General features: G+C 37.9%; 1 protein-coding gene across 4 annotated transcripts in view; it reads left to right on the forward strand.

Moving 5' to 3' along the window:
* Positions 1 to 586: 586 nt before the first annotated feature.
* The window catches only part of MSL1 (MSL complex subunit 1), a 52,089-nt gene continuing 35,406 nt past the window's right edge, over positions 587 to 17,269 (forward strand). For all 4 annotated transcript variants that reach the window (XM_053698285.1, XM_053698275.1, XM_053698294.1 and 1 more), the window contains exons 1-3: positions 587 to 1,151; positions 6,386 to 6,615; positions 10,148 to 10,530. In XM_053698285.1, the coding sequence (XP_053554260.1) occupies positions 693 to 1,151; positions 6,386 to 6,615; positions 10,148 to 10,530 (1,072 nt within the window). In that variant the 5' untranslated portion in view covers positions 587 to 692. The remainder of the gene's footprint in view (positions 1,152 to 6,385; positions 6,616 to 10,147; positions 10,531 to 17,269) is intronic.

Here is a 17,269-nt window from a genome sequence, read left to right on the forward strand (position 1 = left end):
GCATAGGTTTCACCATGGATGTAGAGATTATCTAGTATAAGACGGTGGAACAGTGAGGTACATTTATATTGCTAAAATTGGCGTCTGGGTTTATATAACCTCATCTGCATGTATTTAAAGTGGTGTACATTCATTCAATATACTGAGAGATGGTGAGCGGTGAACTAGGTATAAAGTACTGAATAGTCCGGGGGATAGTATGTTTGTTTAATGCCACACTCCCTTCACATGTTGCTAACATAGGCTAGCCTATGTATCAATGACCATATAATTAGGTTTGCAAATTATGTACGTTTAGGTAGTTTATATAAAACATTAAAAACATATTTTGGTAACTATAAAATGTTTCTAATCTCAGACATTACCTAAAACATAATTCAATATATCCGAGCATATAGCATACTATTTTACGATCTGTGTACAAGGCGGTCATATATATGAATACATTACTTCAGATGGCGATATATAAAACAAACCAAAATCCCACTCTCTCTACGATTAGCGATATACAGAAAGCTATATGTTCCCCATCCCCTCCTTTCGGTATATCGCTTTATATAATGTACACCACTCCCCCGTCGCCATCTTGTGGCGGTTCCTCCTCCTCGGTTCCCTGTCCACTAAGCTTTGGAGGCCTCGGTCTCTCTCGCTCACTAGAGGTTGCATGAGGATGCCGGGCCCGAAGGGGTGCTATGAGCATGCGATCCAGCGTATGCCGCCCGAGGCCCGACGACCCCTCATTGGGGGAGGAGCCTCAGGAAAGCCCGGGGCTCGCGGGCCGAAGTAGGCCACAACCGGAGTGCTGGACCGTTGAACGGGTGAAGGCCCAATCCGGGCCAGGTGATCCCTGTTCAGGGAGGCTTGGGTGCGAGGCGGGGGCCCTGGCGGACAAAGGGGCCGGGGGAGCAGCAGGGGCGGCAGTGACCGGTGCTGGTGCGGCTACTACGGCGGCTACCGGGCAAGGCCAAGCACCGGCCTCAAGTTCTACATCCCCCGGCCCCCGTTGGAGGCCGCCGCTAAGGGCGGGATCGGGTCCCGGCGCTTGTTTGAAGCAAATTGTACTCCTACAGTTGGATCTGATTGAGCAGCAGCAGCAAAGGATCCAGGACCGGGAGCGGGAGATCGGGGAGCTCAGGGCGGAAAAAGACACGGTGAGCAGCTAGGGATCTAAGGCGGGCTGGGACGAGTTAGATAATGAGTTTATAGTGTAACATGGTGTGTGTATATAGTATTAACATGTATCCGAAACATCTACAGTATATTAGAGATAAACAAAATGGTCTACTCAACATTTTAGTGGACGTGATCAACATTTTCAGTGTTCAACAAGGCGATCACAAATATGGGCTTTTAAATATACAATGGAGACATATTTTTTTTTTTTTATAAATGCTCCTGATAGTTTAGATTTTACTTCATTTATTTTGCTTCGTTCAAATATATTCGTGAAATAAAATAAAGGTGCGAGAAGCGTGCATTTTATCAGCAACACTATATAAAATATTAACGTTTTGTGGCTTATTGCTTGACTTAATTTGTTATTAATAGAACTGATCAAATGATCGTATTTGAGGAATAAATCTTAGTACATTTTCAAAACACACTGGAAATGTATTTAATATAATACATAAAAAAAAATTCTAAGTAATTGGCCATAATGTGCTTCCACATTGCATAATATGCAGACACACACATAATAAAAAAAAAAAAAAAATATATATATATATATATATATATATATATATACACACACACTTCTGTTTTGTTGACTAGGTCCCCTAAAGGTATCTGTATTTGTTCTGTGTACACAGAATTAATGTTCCGTTAGTAGCTTTCTAATCGCTTAAAAAAATAATATATCTATATCCCAACGTCCCCCTAACAATTTTGGGAACCAAAGGGAATAATTTTTGCTTCCTGAAAAATATCATTATAATCAGATAAAATATTTTAGCTGTATGGGTGATAGTTATAATTAATATGGCAAGGGTAGTACATTTTATAAAAGATAGTTTTGTATACAGTAGCATGTGATGTGGTGTGTGATATAAAACAGTGCAGTAAATTTACATGCAATGTCACGCAATACAGTTTAATCTCTTGACTGTCAGTACAACTCTTTAGTAATATTGCATTGCATTCTACTTTGAAAGTTAAGGGGTTAATGCACAAAGGGCATTTTTACAACGTGTGTGTGCCTCATTTAGATCTATAATGGGGGGGGGGGGTGATCTGTAGTAGTGAGAAAGGGGCATGTATTCTGGCAATGTGAATGTCTGCATCCAATAATGGAAGGGGATCTTCTACACCAGCCATCTCTAACAATCACCTATGCAGGCTGAGGTAATGCCACCCTACCCCCAATCCCCCTCCTTCTTTAATTCCACCGCCCTTCTTCTTTCACCTTCCACCATACACATTCATGGGAATCACAGGATAGCCATGTCATTGCAAGAGAGGATGTGGTTTAAAAAAACTGCCATAGCAACGGGAGTAGGGGGGGGGGGGGGTTTCCATGGATTTAAGGTTTGGTAAAGGAGGGGTGGGGGATCTAGAGTGTCTGAAGATCTTTTAACCAGTGTAGCACCAGAAAGCATATAGGCATGCTAGGGTTGTGTCTAGCAAAAGGTGGTGGTGGGGGGAGGGTTAACAGGAATACGATTTGTCTTATAAGTTTCAACTTAATGAACAATTCTGGGGGCAGCTGGGGTTAACTGACTTGCAATATCTGTAGCTGTTTACATTTTAGTTTCACTGTTGCTGTTTGTTTTTTTTCTAGTGATATACATGTGTAATAAATATTTGTGTGTGAAGAGAACTGGGTAAAAGGCCTAATATTATTGGGGAACTCATTGGGATTGGGGACACCATCCTGGTTTGTTGACAAACATGCCTAGGGAAGGCAGTTGAAGGAAACGGTGTACCCTCAGCAGGTCTCTTGGCAGGTATAGAGGTGTCTGTCTTTCACATACACAAACACTGATTTGGTGCAATGCAGGCTGTGAATACTGTACAGATTTTTTTTTCTCTTTCCATCTCTCGCCCTTCTTTTCTTAGGTGTTTCCCCCCCCCCCCCCCCCTCTGCATATTCCCGTCAAAAATACCTTGCTATAGGTTAACAATAATGGAGAATATTGTACAACAGGCAGTCCCCAGGTTACATACAAGATAGGGACTGTAGGTTTGTTAAGTTGAATCTGTATGTAAGTCGGAGCATGCACTTTTTTTAGGTGAAACTCTAGCCAAACACTTTATCTAATGAGGATACAGACGGCAGTAAAACCGCAAGTGGCTCTAACCCCATACCATACTCACCAGAACTAAATTGAATGGCATTCTGCTAGGAAAATCCAAAAAATGCAACTTGGACAGATGTTTGTCTTAATATATTATTTATTTTTTAACTGTGCATGTAAATGCTTAAACATTTTCAAATATTGTACAGTAGAGTACTGTACAGTACAACCTTAAACATTTTCAAATATTGCAGTACAATCTTGGTAGAGGATGATGGACTTGTTGGAGAGTTTGATTTTGCTGCTGGAGTTCATTTATTGAACTAGGCATCAAGGGAGGTTTGTTATAGAGCTTTTCTTTTTCTCATCATAAATAGCCATGTAGCATTTTAGACGTTGGTTAACTCTATTGTAAACTTTTGCAAACCTCTCTGTATCAGAATCTTGCTCCTCTAACTTTGCCATTCCTGCTTCAATAAGACAAAAAGGATCAGCTAACTCTTTTGTAAGAAACTTTTTAAATTGTGGAGTTTCTAGGTCCTAGGTTTCTTCCCTCAGTTCTATCTTCTGCTCTAGTTCCATAAGGTCTGGTTAGTTCCTTGCTATGGGAGTCGAGAACCTCAATTGCATCATTTTCAGTGATGTTTAAAGGGACAGTATACACTCATTTTCATATAACTGCATGTAATAGACACTACTATAAAGATTAAGATGCACAGATACTGATATAAAAATCCAGTATAAAGTGGTTTAAAAACGTATTTAGAAGCTTTCAGTTTATCTCTGTTGAAAAGGCAGTTGGAAAGCCCACTGCAAGTGGGAAATAAGACACCCCCCACCCTTCTTTTGCATATGAAAAGACCCTTTACACAAACAGGAGCAAGCTGGAGAAGGTAGCTGACTTTATTCAAATAAAACTTTGGGGCTTGGTTAGGAGTCTGAAAATCAGAGCAATGTTCTTTAAAATTAAGCAAAATTATACATTTAAAAAAAAGAACTTTATGGGCTTTATAAATCATCTATAAAACATTTATGCAAAGAAAAAATGAGTGTATTATGGCCCTTTTTCTATTTGCCATATTATTTCTCTTGATATTTGACAGTTCTTCTGTCTTTCTATAGAAATTTGACTGTTGAGGTATTTGTGTTATTCAGGAGACATTGCTAATCAGAGTGGATAAATAATTTGTTTTCTGTGTCCTATACAAAATAAGACTCCTGGGTTTAATAAACATCATATCCCAGTATAACAGGAACCTCAGCATGTTCAATTCCTTTTGAAGGCGGTCGCCTTCTTTCGTTGTGTTTTAGATCTTGTCTTACAGAACAGGGATTGGAACTTTCAGACCACACTATTTTATCCTTGATCCAACAGGGTCAATTCAGGTCCATAACAGATCTGAAGGATGCATACCTTCATGTTCTCTTTCTCAGTGATCATTATATCTTCCTAAGATTGGTTTTCTCAACAATCATTATCAGTTACCCTTCCATTTGGTTTAGCCACAGCTCCACTCATTTTCACAAGGGTGTTAGGAGCCTTGTTGGCAATGTTTACAACTCTCACATCAGTTACCCCATACCTAGACATGGTGGAGGCATCGAACACAGTTCCTTTTTCTTGTTTTCATTTTCTTTCTCTTCAGCTATCTATGCTGCGTCAATTGTCGGAATTATATGCAATTAGATCTAAAATTGTTCTAGATTCATCAGTTAAACAATATTTCCTAATGGATAGACTATCTTTTTTTGATCCTTGGGGCATCTTCTCTTAGTCCTTCTTTGGCTTAGTGACCACAGACACCAGTCTCTCAGGATGGGAGGCTGATTACCCATAGATACCACAGTTTGTCTGGTTTCGGCGATTTCATCATCTGTAAACCCCAGAAATCCTTGTGTCGATTGAGGGCCCAATTTGTTCCAAATTCCTCTCATATTTGTCTCTTTCACTTCTTTCCAAGCATCAACATTATTTTCGATGGCATAAATGTTATAATATCTTCAGAAATCCCTTAAGGCCATCTCATCATTTTGGGTAGCCCTGACAGCTTGTGAGAATGTTCTCCATAAATAATAGGCCTTAAAGGAGGCTATGACTCCATGATCCATTGGCTGAATAAGTGATGTGGTGTTGGGGGCAGAAATACCACCTTTACATTGGGGTGCATATCATCTAAAGTGGTTGGATGTCCAGGGGCATTGTCAAGGAGAAGGAGAATGTTTTTGGCTAAGCAAACACGTTCAACAGCAGGGATAAAATGGTTCAAAAAACATTCTTCAAAGAGTGCCAATGTAACCAAAGCCTTTGAATTTGTCCTCCAAATAACAGGAAGAAATGCCTTAGTGACATTATGTAGTGAGGCTTTGCTTGTGGGGCTTGCTAGCTATTAATCAGAGCGCCACAGTGACACTCGTTAATATCACACTGATCTACTCTATACACACCCCCTTGTATGATACTTTTGGATCGGAGGTTATACGGCACATAGTTTTATTTATAGGTGATACTATAACATAAATGTATTATTTATTTTTGGCTCAAACATCGATTCACAACAGGAAACGGCTTAGTTCGTAAGTGCGAGTTGTACGTAAGTGTGATATCCGTAACCCGGGGACTGCCTGTACTTTAGTATTTCTTTTCTAGGCCTTTCACTCTCCCGATTTAATGAAAACTTGAGATAAAGTTCTCATTACAGTGGCAGCCTAGAGTCCTGCAATACGGGATATATATCTCTCTATCTCCTCTGTATCCATCTCCTCTGTATCTCTCTTCATATAGAAGTGTACAATTTTAGCATTTCCATCACATTATATCAGGCTAACATGTGAGTCATCAGGACCAGTTTAGGCTGTAAATTACTCCCTACAATGTCTGTAAACCTAGTGTACAGCTTAGTTGATTTTTCTAAAGAAAACCCCTTTCTAACACTCTATCTGGCCATTAAAATGCATTCAGATTAAATCTGTTTTCTGCAATACTTGGCTGACGCTTTTTCTTGTTTATCTACACCTTTTTGTACAATTTCTTTCCCAGTTCACACACTTTATCGTGGCCATTTCTCCTTTAACCGTACGTGTCACGCACCACACTTTTCCAAATTTGCTTCCTTTTCTTACATTTAACTAATTTTTCTATAATTCACTAGCTCCTGGCCCGTATTGAGCGGATGGAAAGACGTATGCAGTTGGTCAGAAAGGACAGTGAAAAAGATAAGCAGCGCACATCACAGAGCCGCGAACCAGCTCCTGAAATGCCAGAGGGTCCTCTCTTGGAGAGTGCAGGGTTTGGGGAGTTTCCTCTGGAGACCTTACCACACCTCACCAGTCTCACCCCAAAACCCTTTTCTTATGGTCGCAATGGAAAAGGACATAAAAGGTTTGTTTGAGTAAAAAATGTGTGTTTTTTTTTTTTTTGTTTTTTTTTGTTTTTTTTTATACCCCACCACACTCATGAATGCCACTGAATACCTTGTTTGAAGTGATAGTAAAGTCTCCCTTTTGGATAAACAGATCTAGAATGTTATTGCTATTTTAGATTAATTAATCAGTTTTAATGATGATGCACTATAACTTACTTTTTAATGTAGATATGAAATTCAAATACCCATGCTTTGACCGCTCCCTTCAAAACTAATCTTTTGTGATCTAACGGTTTGAACTGTTTTCCAATCAGTGTTTTAGCTGGAGAACAGTTCGAACAGTTAGCTCCATCTAAAATATCAATAACATTCCAGATCTTTTTAGCCAAAGGGGAGAGTTTACTCTAGTTGTAGTTTTATTTGGCTTTGACTTTACGCCTCTTGTTTCTAGATGCACAAAACCGCAGCTAAAGGTGAATGAAGAAATAAAATATTTTTAGCGTAAGGGTACCGTAATTCTGTTGGGTTTCAAATAACAAGAAATAAAACAAAAGTGTATGTATGTCCCTTTTAATGGGCTCACCAAACCAATTGTGTGTTCCAATGAATCAGTGCTAGGTATTTACAGGTATTCAAATCAACAAAATGACAAGGGTGCCCAAATTTATGCACCTGTCTAATTTCGTTTGGATGCATATTGCACATTTTCTGTTAATTCAATAAACCTAATTTCACTACTGAAATATTACTGTGTCCTTCAGTTATTTGATAGAATAACATTAAATTGCTGATCCAAACACCCAATTATTTATAAATGAAAAATATGGAAATTGTCAGGGGTGCCTAAACTTTTGCGTACAACTGTGTGTGTGTGATATATATATATATATATATATATATATATATATATATATATATATATAATTTCATGATTCAGATAGAGCATACAGCACTATATGGCAGCAGTTTTGCAAAAATGTTATACAGTAGTACTAGATGGCAGCATTATTTCCTGTCATGTAGTGCTTCAGGCATGTGCATGCTACCTACCTAGGTATCCCTTCAGCAAAGAATAACATGAGAATTAAGCAAATTTGATAATAGAAGTAAATTGGAAACGTTTTAAAAATTGTATACTCTATCTAAATAATGCCCGAAATTTTTGGGGTTTAATGTCCCTTTAAGCCTTGAACTTCATAGACGGGTGCATCCAATCATGAGAAAAGTTATTTAAAGGGACACTGAACCCAAATTTTTTTCTTTTGTGATTCAGATAGAGCATGCACTTTTAAGCAGCTTTCTAATTTACTCCTATTATCAAAATTTCTTCATTCTCTAGGAATGTTTATTTGAAAAGCAAGAATGTAAGTTTAGATGCCGGACCATTTTTGGTGAACAACCTGGGTTGTCCTTGCTGATTGGACAGCACCAATAAACAAGTGCTGTCCATGATACTGAACCAACAATTTTCTGGCTCCTTAGCATAGATGCCTTTTTCAAATAAAGATAGCAAGAGAACGAAGAAAAATTGATAATAGAACTAAATTGGAAAGTTGCTTAAAATTACATGCTCTATCTGAATCACGAAAGAAAACATTTGGTTTCAGTGTCCCTTTAAGGTTGCCAATTGTAAGTTGTTGTTCTCTTTGACTCTGAAGAGTGGCAACATGGGGGGCCTCAAAACAACTCTCAAATGACCTGAAAACAAAGATTGTTCAACATTATGGTTTAGGGGAAGGAGAGAGATATGTCAGTATATGTCTTGTAATTACAAGACACTTTTCTTGTCTTGCTATAGAATAACATGTCAGCCAAGTCAAAAATTTAATTATTTTTTTTAAAGCAAATTAACATTGTTTGCAGCAGATGGTTTTTTTAATAGCCAAACTCCATCCACCACTTGCCTATTTGGGGGAGCCAATCTGGGCTTAAGTTTGCAGCTGACAAGGATGTCATATTGTTAGTAAAAAGCTATGTAGCAGGGTTAGCCTTGATATGTTAGCAGTTTGCTTTTTTTATTCTAAGACAAAGCCATAGTTTTTTAGAGCTAAACAACATATAAAAGGTGTAAAATAAATCATGGAATTATATTGCAAAGTTGTTCAGATAAAGCAGTGGGGGTTCTGATCATGAACCAGTTAGCAATCAGTTCTTAAAGGGATGTTAAACGGTAAATGCATGCTAGAGATACATAAAACTAATGATTGTCCATAGAATAAAATGCGTGTGTATATATATGTATATATATATATATATATATATATATATATATATATATATATATATATATATATATATTTTGTTCTTACAGTTATTAGTTGTTTCAGTATTGAAAATAAGTGTGAAAAGGTTTAGTGTCTATAAAGTGATGGGCACTGCCATGTTTAAACTCATTTTCTGTAAGTATATTGCAAACTTTAAGTACACATTTTGTCACTACTGCTTAACCCTTAGAGTGCTAATGACGGCTCTGAGCCGTCACAGAGTTTCCCACTCTGGTGCTAATGACGGCTCAGAGCCGTCACTAGCACTCTCCCACCTTGAGGGAGATCTGAGGGCTCCCACCTGCTCCTACCCCGGCGATTGTGCCTGTAGAGTGACAGGCATTGCCGGGGCTTTCCGTTTTTGCGTGGTGACGTCACACGCGAAAATAGTGTGATGATGTCACCGTGCAACTTTATTCTTATCAATGTTAAGTATAGGAGCAGGGGGCATGCTGCTTTGTAGCCTGTATCTCAGGCATCTAAGCAGCTACAGACCTACAAGACCCACTATTGGAAAGGTAATCACATAAACTTTCCAACAGTGTAAGTATTGGGGGTCTGAAAAAAATAAAAATAAAGTTAAAAAAAATTGTTCAAAAAATAAAATTAAAAAAATATTAAAAAATCTTGGCATCCAGGTGGGAAAGTTCTTAGCACTCAAAGGGTTAATATTCCTTTAAAGGGACAGTCCAAAAAACTTTCATGTTTCAAATAGGACATGTCATTTTAAACAACTTTCCAAGTTACTTTTATCACCCATTTTGCTTTGTTCTCTTGGTATTCTTAGTTGAAAGATAAACCTAGGAAGGCTAATATGATTTCCAAGCCCTTGAAGGCCACCTCTTATTACATGCTTTTTTTTATTTGCTTTTCACAGCAGGGGGGAGCTAGTTCATGTGAGCCATATAGATAACATTGTGATTACACCCGTGGCTTGTGGCAGACACTACACTAATTGGCTAAAATGAAAGTCAATAGATAATAAATAAAATGTCATGTGATCAGGGGGCTGTCAGAAGATGCTTAGATACAAGTTAATTACAGAGGTAAAAAGTATATTAATATAAGCGTTGGTTATGCAAAACTGGGGAATGGGTAATAAAGTGATTATCTTTTTAAACAATAAAAATTCTGGTGTTGACTGTCCCTTTTAAGGCCCCAATTTACACAGACATGCACTTTTTGATTAGCTTCAAAATCAATATTAATGGCTTTAACTAAATGGTTTTTGTTTTGTTTTGTTTTTTTAAAGAATTCTTTAACAATAGTTTATTTTCCTTACTAGGAGGTCAGCGTTCCGCAGTTCTGATCGTAGGACTCCCATCAAAAGGCTTGCACCAGACCTTTCAAAAGTAAAAAGCAAAATGCCCCGAGCACCTGCAGAAGGGGAGGATGATGAGCCTGGGGGTTCCCTCTCTGAAATTATTTGCCAGAGGGAGTTGCGAAGCAAGGAGACCCCAGAACAAAATAGTTCCCCGTCAGATACCCCTCTAAAGTCTTCATGTGGGTTGCTCACAACTCCTCTGCTTAAGGACACCAACCCTCTCTCTAGTGAGGTAGACTCTCTGCCTTACCTCTCCACCACAGACATGTATCTTAGCCGATGGCATCAGCCGCCCCCATCTCCTTTAAGAGAACTGTCTCCCAAGAAGGAAGAGTGTGTTGCAAGTAAGGGGCCTCTTAAACTGTTCTCTTCTGATAGCAGGTTTTCCCCCCAGAATGCACAGGGAAGGAATTTTTTAAATATTTTGTTCCATTTTTCTAGTACATGTAACTGTACTGGTGATCTGCATGTGCAGTTTTAAGTAAAAGGGGTACACTGGAACCAACCATATACTCAAATTCAACAAAACCATTGAGGTAATTTATAGACTTGACAATTCGTATCAGAGGACATGCTCTAAAACTTTGTAGATACAACTTCAGACTTTAGGGAAAGGGCAGATGTTTAACGAATGTCACCCAGCAGGGACAGTCAATGCAAAATATTTACTTATTTGGATTTCTTGGATAATGCCCTTTTAATCTTCCTGTAGCCCACGGATAATGTGTACATAGTTTGCAGCCTCCCACCGTTTTGAAATGGCCGCTAGACCCCCTCCTTCATGACGTAATCATCACCCAAGGCTTTGTGGAAGGGAATTCTCTCGCTCGTGCACTGTAGTTTGTGCATGCCCAGTGTCTTGAAATTACCATCGGTGCCTTTTTAAAAACCGGAACCAAAGAACCAGTTCTGGTTTTTAAAAGGCCCCCTTGGCAATTTCAAGACACCAGGAATGCACAAACTAGAAGGGGTTAAAGTTAAAAGGGAAACCAGTGCAGAGCATTCTCTTATTACAGCTTAATGTACACTCAAAACAATAACTACCAGTACATAAATTTGAATTTCTTCTATAAGGTACGACGAGTCCACGGATTCATCCTTTACTTGTGGGATATTATCCCCCTGCTAACAGGAAGTGACAAAGAGCACCACAGCAGAGCTGTCTATATAGCTCCTCCCTTAGCTCCACTGCCCAGCCATTCTCTTTGCCTACTTTAAGTACTAGGAAGGGTAAAGTGAAAGAGGTGATAAAATATTAATCAGGAAATTGTTGTTCCTTCTCTGTGTCCTAATCCTTCCTCTAAGAAGGAGCGTCTGTTGCACAACTTGGACGTGGTTCGTGCTTTGAAGTTTTACTTGCAAGCGACCAAAGATTTCCGTCAAACATCTTCTTTGTTGTCTATTCTGGAAAACGTAGAGGTCAAAAAGCTACGGCTACCTCTTTCTTTTTGGCTGAAAAGCATCATCCGTTTGGCATACGAGACTGCTGGACAGCAGCCTCCTGAAAGAATTACAACTCACTCTACTAGAGCGGTGGCTTCCACATGGGCTTTTAAAAATGATGCTTCTGTTGAACAGATTTGTAAGGCTGCGAATTGGTCTTCACTTTATCAAATTTGGAAAATTTGGAAAAGGTATAATTTTTCTTCTTCGGAGGCTATTTTTGGGAGAAAAGTTCTTCAAGCAGTGGTGCCTTCTGTTTAGCCATCTGTCTTGTCCCTCCCGTTCATCCGTGTCCTGTAGCTTTGGTATTGTATCCCACAAGTAAAGGATGAATCCGTGGACTCGTCGTACCTTTATAGAAGAAAAGTAAATTTATGCTTACCTGATAAATTAATTTCTTCTATGGTACGACGAGTCCACGGCCGCCCTGTCATTTTTTATTTTAAACTTCAGTCACCTCTGCACCTTTTTAGTTTCTCCTTTTTCTTAGTTTCTCCTTTTTCTTCCTGTACCTTCGGTCAAATGACTGGGGGTGGAGCTAAGGGAGGAGCTATATAGACAGCTCTGCTGTGGTGCTCTTTGCCACTTCCTGTTAGCAGGAGGATAATATCCCACAAGTAAAGGATGAATCCGTGGACTCGTCGTACCATAGAAGAAATTAATTTATCAGGTAAGTAGGGTTGCACCGATACCATTTTTTTTATGACTGAGTACAAGTACCGATACTTGTTTGCAAATACTCGCCGATAATTTTTTTTTATGTCATGTGACAGTTTACCAAGCACAATACAGACTAATTATTTAAGATTCCTTCTTTATAATTATAAAGGACTGTAATTCAAAAGACATTATGAAATAATAAAAAAGCTCACTGAACATGTTTATAAATAATAAAATATTACGTTTAAAGGGGTGATACAATTGGGTTGTAGGGCTGTTATATAACATCAATCTGACATTTGTATGGAGGTTCGACTCTAAGTTGAACAGTCTTTCACTTTCCAAACTTCTGCATGGGGCAGAAAGATATTTTTGGGCCATTTTAGCCAGAGCTGGAAATCTGTTTATTAACTGCCCAGTACTTCAGGGGTTTGTCTGAACGAGGTACAGTGATCTCTCCTACAATAATACAAATAACAGCAATTTTTATTGGCAGAACAGTAGTAAACAATTTTTAGTTTAGTCTCCACTCCAGTTTAAAATGAAATGGGAACATGCAGTTTGAAAAAACGCCACAAGATAGCATATGGGTAGGAAGTGGAGGTATCTGTTTAAGTATCGGTGCATTTGCACGAGTACAAGTACTCATGCAAATACTTGGTATCGGTACCGATACTAGTATCGGTATTGGTGCATCCCTACAGGTAAGCATAAATTACTTATTTACCCCTTCTGATTCTCTATTTGATGCGTGTGTCCTATGCTGTTGCTTTTTCAGCATTGCTGATTGTTTCACAGGAAGAATGCTGGTTCCGGTTTTTAAAAGGCCCCTTTAGCGATTTTCTGGACACTGGGCATGCGCAAACTACCGTGCATGAAGCGTCTCTAGCTCGACTGAGAAAATTATTTTCCACAAGGCCTTGGGTGAAATTATGTCACCAAGAGAAAGGATCTGGCCGCCATTTCAAATCTTCCGTAGGCTGCAAGCTAAGTGATTTTGAAAGAAAACTATGTATACGATATCTGTGGGCTACATGAAGATTTAAAAGGGCATTAACCACTTAATACAAATAAGTAAATATTTAGCGTTGACTCTCCCCTTTTTAAAGGGAAACTGTAATACCTGTTTCTCCTTAAAGGGCCATAATACCCAAATGTTTAAACACTTGAAAGTGATGCAGTATAGCTGTAAAATGCTGACTAGAACATATCACCTGAACATCTCTATGTAAAAAAAAAAGATTTTACCTAAAAAATTCCTCATTAGCCACATCCCATGTCTGTCCCGGGACAGCTAAGGGATTGAGCCTCGCGCGCTCTCATGTCATTTCCCTATTCAGTTTAAAGGAAGTTTACTATGAAATCTCATGAGTTAAAGGACCAGTCAACACTGTAGATTTGCATAATCAACAAATGCAAGATAACAAGACAATGCAATAGCACTTAGTCTGAACTTCAAATTAGAATTTTTTTTCTGACAATGTCTTTTTCCACTCCCCCTGTACCATGTGACAGCCATCAGCCAATCACAAATGCTTACACGTACCATGTGACAGCAATCAGCCATTCACAAATGCATATACACTTATTCTTGCACATGCTCAGTAGGAGCTGGTGACTCAAAGTTTAAATATAAAAAAACTGCGCACATTTTGTTAATGGAAGTAAATTGGAAAGTTGTTTAAAATTGCATGCTCTATCTGAATAATGAAATATTAATTTTGATTGAGTGTCCCTTTAAGTGAAATCTCATGAGATCACACTAAGAGTTCATGACCTCAGCACTGTTAATGCTCATTGTCTGCTGTTCATTTCTTCATTTTTTTTTTTTTTTTTTTAACCTACAGCTGAGTATAACTTTACACAGAACTTACTCTGCTGAGCTGAGGAAATTGTGAGGTAAAATATCTTCCTTTTTTACATAGAGATGCTCAGGTGATATTTTCCTGTCAGCTTTTTACAGTTATACTGCATCAGTTTCAAGTGATTTAGCATATGAGTATTTTGTCCCTTTAACGTATTTCAAATGACTAGTAATGCCTGCTGCAGAGCATTAAATGTATGGGATATAACTTAGGTTTATTTTTGTATTCAAACACCTGTGTTTGCTCATTGAAACCATGACACATTCTTGATATATGCACATTGAAAAGATCAGAACCTGCAGGAACAGCCGACCTGCTTCTTCTCTCTACACACGATGCATAATGCAATTTATATTATGTGCAGTGGTCTCTGTGTGCAAAACCAGTGGTTTCAATTTAAAGGGACATAAAACAAGTTGGGATAGAGACAAAATATAATTTGAATATCGTTTTCAACATATAATAATGTATTGAATACTATATTGTTATGCCTAAGCACAACTACCTTTATTGACCTTGATACTAACCTAATTTATGCATGGTCTACAGTTAGGGACAAAAAAACTTTATTATCTCTCATTGCTCCTTCAAATCAATATAATATGTACTTTTAATTACTTTACCTGCAAATTTATACTGCAGTGCCTCACCATTAACGCTTTCTGAATTGTAAAGCTCCAACTCCCCCACACAATTCCCTCTATGGCTGTATCTATATCTATTTTTGTTTTGGTAGAATACAAAAGTGCATAGGGATTATCTGCTGGAGCATGCCTAGAAGCTGTGAACTCTGTTGAAATACAATGCCTGTGTCTAAACACTGATAAGGGGGGGGGAGAGTTGAATTACATAGCTAAAATGCATGGCGCAGTCATTTTGCTTATTTTTGAAAATTATTTTGCAATACTTGCCAACAATTTTTTTTAAACATTTTTTTTTTTTTTTTATGCAAACTATTTTTAATTAATTGGCCCTTTTTAGAATATGCACAGATCTCAACCTGTTTATGTCCCTTTAAAGATTAAAACTAAAGGACCAACTACCTATATGTAATACTATGTACGTGTCTGGTGTACTTTTTAAAGTGTTTTAAGGCAGAGCAGAATCTGACCAAAGAAAGAACAGGATTTCAGTTTATTAAGAAATAACAACAGTTGTTTATAACCCGTAGTGTGACAATATTATTGGACACAGAATTATTTGCAAATCCTAGTAGTAGCCAACTAGAGCTTGTACTCTTTAGATTTAAAGGGACATCACTTATATTTTTTTGTATTAAAATAAATTTGAAGCCCTGCATTTTAAGATATTCATGCTGAATGTTATACAGTAATTAAACACAATTTTGTCAGTAAAATTTGCACCATTTTATAGTCCAGTTACATATCCATTGAAAAGCAAAGCCCATGAAGTCTATTGTCACCTCTTGTGTGGTCAGTTGGACTCACAAATCTTAATATTTATGAATTTTAAAATTGGCCAAAATGCTTCTAGTAAGTTGTTACTGTTTTTTTCAGTGACATATGCACATATCCTGTGAGGGGCATGCACCAGTATTCATACAGCGTGCTTGCTGAGAGAGCTGGTAGTAGTGTGTATTGCCAGTAAAGACTTAAAGGGACAGTCTATGCCAAAATTAAAATTACATGCCCTATCTGAATCATGAAAGTTTAACAATTTTCCAATTTACTTTTATCACCAATTTTGCTTTGTTCTCTTGGTATTCTTTGTTGAAAGCTTAACCTAGGAGGTTCATATGCTAATATCTTAGACCTTGAAGGCTACCTCTTTTCAGAATGCATTTTAAGTTTTTCGCCACTAGAGGGTGTTAGTTCATGTATTTCATATAGATAACACTGTGCTCATGCACGTGAAGTTATCTGGGAGCAGGCACTGATTGGCTAAACTGCAAGTCTGTCAAAAGAACTGAAATAAAGGGGCAGTTTGCAGAGGCTTTAGACGCAAGATAATCACAGAGGTTAAAAGTATATTAATATAACTGTGTTGGTTATGCAAAACTGGGGAATGCGTAATAAGGGATTATCTATCTTTTAAAACAAAAAAAATTCTGGTGTAGACTGTCCCTAATTTGTGTTATACTAGTCACTGCTGACTCTCTGAGAAGGTGAGGTCTTTGAATGCTGGTGCACAGGCCACTCACAGCATATGTGCATACGCTGATGAAAAAGCAACAATGTTTACAAGAAGCATTTTTGCTATAAGAAGTAAATAGAATAAATGCTTCTATTCAAAATTGAAATGAGCATTTCACTTTTGACTATTCTTTTACATTACAGTAAAGTACAGTAGCTTGTTCACACCCAGACATTACACTACACCAGCATAGGACCTTTTGCTAAAGTTTTTGGGTTTTGTGTAGTTTAATTTTTTGCAGGTTTCTGATAGTGCTATATTACCTTGCAGTGGAAAGGAACAGAGACCTCTTTTAGATGGCACCCAAACATGATGCTTAGTGCTATTGGTCTTTTCTGGTTATAAAATTACACAAAATGCTCTCCTGCTCAGATGCTTGATATATCTACAGGAGTTTTAGGAAGCTACAGTTAAAGGGACATTCAACACCAAAAATGTTAGTTTAAAAAGATAGATAATGCCTTTACTACCCATCCCCAGCTTTTCACAACCAACATTGTTATATTTAATATACTTTATAACATTTAAACCTCTAAATTTCTGTGGTTTCTAAGCCACAACAGACAGCCTCTTATCACATGCTTTATTTACTTTTCAGAAGAGGAGACTGCTAGTTCACGTGCACCATATAGATAACATTGTGCTCACGCCCGCAAAGTTGTGCACTACACAGCACTAATTGGCTAAAATGTAAGTCAATAGATAATAGTCATGTGACCAAGGGACTGTCAGAAGAGGCTTAGATACAAGGTAATCACAAAGGTAAAAAGTATATTAAAGAAATACTAAACACAAATTTTTTTTTTCCATGATTCAGATAGAGCCGGCAATTTTAATCAACTTTCTAATTTACTCCTATTAAGAATTTTTCATCTTTCTCTTGGTATCTTTATTTGAAAAAGCAGAAATTTAAGGTTAGGAGTCGGCGCTACCCAGGTGCTGAATGAGAAATGTGCCGGCG

This window comes from Bombina bombina, chromosome 1 (assembly GCF_027579735.1).
Source record: "Bombina bombina isolate aBomBom1 chromosome 1, aBomBom1.pri, whole genome shotgun sequence".
Classification (NCBI taxonomy): Eukaryota; Metazoa; Chordata; class Amphibia; order Anura; family Bombinatoridae; genus Bombina; species Bombina bombina.